This window comes from Nothoprocta perdicaria, unplaced genomic scaffold, assembly GCF_003342845.1.
Source record: "Nothoprocta perdicaria isolate Ctin4 unplaced genomic scaffold, notPer1 scaffold_3, whole genome shotgun sequence".
NCBI lineage: Eukaryota > Metazoa > Chordata > Aves > Tinamiformes > Tinamidae > Nothoprocta > Nothoprocta perdicaria.
The window spans coordinates 6297661-6302510 of NW_020455532.1; the positions used below are offsets into that span (position 1 = coordinate 6297661).

The 4850-nt window shown below is 39.2% G+C and overlaps 1 protein-coding gene across 1 annotated transcript in view; it reads right to left on the reverse strand.

The window, feature by feature from the left end:
- Positions 1-267: 267 nt before the first annotated feature.
- ZFP64 (ZFP64 zinc finger protein) overlaps positions 268-4850 on the reverse strand; it is an 8506-nt gene continuing 3923 nt past the window's right edge. Inside the window, exon 5 of the mRNA XM_026042129.1 lies at positions 268-2821. Coding sequence (XP_025897914.1) covers positions 1533-2821 — 1289 coding nt within the window. The 3' untranslated portion in view covers positions 268-1532. The remainder of the gene's footprint in view (positions 2822-4850) is intronic.

Genomic DNA, 4850 nt, shown 5'->3' on the forward strand with positions numbered 1-4850 from the left:
CAGTGACACTGGAGAATTCAAGTATAAACAACCTTACTTTTGACCAACGTTTTCAGGAACAACTTGTATGACTGCACTTGTGACTTGGATTGCACTTTTCTCTCTTTGTAGAACATGAAGCTTTACCCCAGAAGTGGAAATTGTGTCGTTCCGAGGAAAGACATCCTGGGGGACCATCCTACTCATGCAAAATACTGACCATACACACGGAGATTCAAACACAAGAGGCCTCATAAGAAAGCAGCCCTAATTACATGATCTTCTTCACAAGTTTAAATTAACTTAGACTCGCCTGGTTTCAATAACAGTCTCTTTTCAGTCTTCACCTCCGTTAACAATTGTCCTTGYGATGCTGCCTGCCTGTGAAATAATCTCTCACTTCAGCAGATCCAGGCTGCTGCAATACAGAGCTGTCCACTCTCCCAACTGAGGAGCCTGTTCTTTAACTGGGTAATTTCTTAGAAAAGACATTAGCTATCATTACACAGATGCTCAGCAGCCAGAACTATAATATTGTAGAGTTCAAAATACATCCCTAAATTCACATATTACGCCATTATACAAACATACATCATTTTAATAGTGAACTACTATCTTAGTGGGATCTAATCTGAAATTACGTTAGTTTTGATCCTTGAAACAGAAATACTATTTTTCTTCTTTTGGAACGAGCTCAAGCTTGTCTTTTCCTTAATTTGAAAAAGAACACAGCCAAAAGTACAATGCACTTTTTCCATCCATGCAACCATAAAGAAATATGAAGGCAACATCAAAATAATAACCAAAAAAGTACTGTATTTGTAAAAAATATATTTGTAGTCATTCTGTTCTCTAAAATAAAGGTGACTGTATGATAATGGTGCCATACACATGATCTGCAATTTGTTCTTCCTAATGAATACAAGTAGTTATTAGTGACAGAGGGACAAATTTTGTCTTCTAAAATAAATATTACCTGATCTGCTTCTGGATTTCCAGATTAATTGCCAGGTGCTACCAATTTCTACTGATACTACAGAATTGGTCCCATAACCTTCATTTTGGCTACATTAGACCTGGCTGCGAAGTGTTTCTAAAAAGTTAACTATCAGCCAGGTCCAGCTGATGCATCCACAGCAAATCATCAAAACATTACTAGCATTGCTTAAAAATAAACTTCAGAGTGGCTTGGACTATTATCTTTCTGCATGTGTATGAAAAACATTGTTTCTGCTGTGATGATCACTTGTCGTAAGATGATGTTTTCTTACCAAGAATCATATTGTAGAAAGCTTACTGCTGGGTGAAATTTTAAAGATACTCAGATTTTACAAAGAACACAGCCTCTGATTTTAATAGAGGCAAGTAAATACACACATCCTCTTTTCCCACATACAAGCTGTATGTTTCTATGTATAGACAGGTAAAATGTGTATGTGGAAGGTATTTGGCTTTATAGGACAAAATCTTCATTCATTTATGTCTTATGCAGTTCTAYTGACCTCAGCATTGCTGCAGAAAACTGAAATTTCTTTAGCAATGGTACTCTGTGATTAATCTGGTATGGAGTCTGCTGGACACAGCAAAGCTGTATGGGCTCCACTCTGAATGATAGAATAGGTCTGCTTGGGGGCTTCTGTGTGAGAGGATGAGGAAAAGATAGGAGGAGGGGGAGCTGACGTAGACACAGTGATACTCTGACCTCCGTCACTAACCACTGTCACTTCTGTTGCTCCTTCTTGTATTAAAGCATTGAGGCCTTCTAAGTCAGAGCAGCTGATAGCAGAGCTGGTGATGAAAGCTGGGTTTGCTGAAGCCTCGTGACTGCTGACAGGAGCGGCAGGAATCAGAGTTGGGTGCAAAGCACTTCCATCGCTTTGGTCATGAGCGGTGAGCAGAACTGCTGGCTGCGGCACAGCCCCTGCGTCGCTCTGAGATATGGCAGGAGGAGGTGGTGCCAACAAGCTGACTTGGCCCAGCAGCTGCAAGCGGCTGTTGGCCGACAGCTCTTCCTGACTCTGGCCGACCAAGGCAGGAGGCACAACRTTCACCGACGCAGCCTGAACCTGAGGGACCTGGTGACCCACAATGATCTTGACCCTTCCCTCATTGTATGGAGAAACCTGAGCAGCCTGAAGTGGGACCTGAATGTGACTGACAGTAATTGGGGCACTATTCTGTCGACTGGGATCCATCTGAAGCTGCAGAACAGCTAGTTCATTATTTTTAGTCCCGTTGTACATACTGTGCTGCTTCTTATGACTCCTAAGGGAATCTTCTCGGACAAAGGAAGCCTCACACAGGTCACACTTAAATGCTTTCTTGGCATCCAACTTGGCAACTTGCCTGGAGCTACCTTGTTTTGGTCTGTCTCCTTCTTTCTTCTCCACAGTTTGCTTCTTGGTCTTGACTTTGTCTCCATGAGCTTTCCTCACGTGAGTTGTCAGGTTGCTCCTCTGCTTTGTATCAAAGCTGCAGAATTCACATTTGAAAGGACGATCCTTGCAATGAATTCTCTCATGTACCTTCAAAGCTGCCTTGTTGGAGCAAGAGTAGTTGCACTCTGAGCACTTCACTGGCTGCTCAGGCTGATGAGTCCTTATGTGGTGCCGAAGGCTTGTTTTGTTCCCACACTGAAATTCACATTCTGGACACTTCAGAGYATTTTCCATGCTGTGCTTAATGCGAATGTGCGATTTCAAGTTGCCTTTCATGGCACACCGGACCTCACAGAACTCACATTTGTAAGGCTTCTCACCAGAATGCACACGCATGTGCCTCTTCAAGTCTGAGTTGATTTTAAATTTAGCTGGACACATCTGACATTGGAAAGGAGCATCTCCTGTCAAGAGAAAACACATTTCAAATTACAGAAGAGAAACCAGGATCTCCCTCTCTCTTGGAGGGATTAAATGCTATAATACTCAGCTAACTTGTTTTAGATACTTGTAAGCTCCCTGTATATTCTCAAGATGTAAAGAACTCTGCAAGCGGATGGTCTATGTCACCTGGTTTGAACACTTGTGTGCAGTCTTTCCAAGAGCATTTGCTTTGGAATGCCAAGAGCATTTGCCTACCCATTCCTGTTGTGCATTCATATTAGCATCTTGGATAGTCTTCATTTTCAGTTTATTTTGTGGGTAGACCTATTCCAAGTGCTTCAAAAGAAGCGACAGAAGTTTCTCCATTTATAGTCCTTTGGCAACAATATGTCTAGTCTGCCTTTAAAATTAATAAAAATAAACATTAATGAAGTTGAACATCTGCTAGATTTTTATGAAGTCTAAGAAATCCACATAAATACATGCTTACATGATTTACTGTGTGGCTTGCAGATAAAGTTTATGTCCAGGCTACTGCAGAATCAAATGTTTAACTGGTACTAGCTTCCCCATTGGCTCAAATATTCCTTACCGCCTCTCTTACACCAAGATTTGTTCACATGGAAAGTTAGATTAGCCGAAAAGAAAAACTGATTAATTTGGGGCCTGGTTAAATCCTTGCTCTGGCTTATGTGGAACAGCACAAAAGATTTTGTTGGCACAAGGCAGGGAGTGAAACTTCTTGTCCAAAATATTAGGTATACGGACAAGATTCTCTGCAGGTGATTGCAGAAGCGCAGCACTATTACCATTATAAACCAAGCAGGAATCACAGATACACAACAGTAACTGGAAAAGAGAAATAGGGTAATAATGAAACTAGTATGTAGGTATGTGACTCAAGGGAAATGTGCTTACAGACAGAAGTAACATTAAGCTTTTGTTTCTTCTGGCATTACAGCACCTGAGAAAGAGGTATTTGCATCATGCATCATACCTAATAATCTTCAACAGACCACTTTCAGAAACCTTAATCAGTTTGCATTGATGCAAACATGAATATAAAATATTTATAGGTGCGTATTTTCAATAAGAACACTCCTGATCCCAAACCTAACAACAAAGTTGAAACTTAGGTCAAATTCTTCTAAAGTGTGAAAAATGAACACAGTTTTCTGCAAGATCATTAGCAAACTACTTGCATCAAGCAACCTACATGAGTAACTACTTGAACTGTCTGGTTCTAAATCTTTTTAAATTTGCAGGCTTGTGTCACAACATGTATGATCAAATTAAGCTATAGATTTGTTTAGTCTACAGGCCTTGGACAAATTCCGGAGTAAAGACCAGTCACACCTTCGTGAAGTCTTCAGAAAATCCAAAGTAAACCTAATGAATAACACTATTCATTTTTTTTTCCACTTTAAACTAAATAGGTAGTTCCCTAAATGAACATATTGTAATGTGTTTACATAGTATTTAAAAAAAAACAGAACTATGGCATTGGGTGCTAGGATGAGATTTAAAGGCATTGGGAAGAGAGACTGTACTTAGTTCAGCATTTTTTTTCTTTAATAATCAAACTGCAAATGGCTAATTTATTTTATAAGTTAATATTTTATAGAGCTGTGATGGCTGTATAATTTTGCATAATTTGCTTATGCAGCTACAGATGCCACAGATTTAGCTGCGTATTTTTCAAATCAAGTTGTGGCCTACTGTGCTAATCCATGTATCTGTTTAATAATTGAGATACATGGTGTATTATGTATATGAAACAGACTTTATTAATGAAGACACAGTGTTTGCTCATCTGCTTTATTTTACAGCCTCAGCTGCACACTCTGCTACTGCATTTTTATCTGCTTTGCTGATGAAGGCAGAGTTGGTATTTCAATGGCTTATTTACATGTTCAGGATACTGTAATACAGGAAAGATAAAATTACTAATTTTTTTTTGAATAAAGGAAAGTATGTTTGTTTTGTTATTTAAAGGGTGGTCTGTTACTGAGAACCAAACTTAAAAAACAAAAAACAAAAAACAAAAAA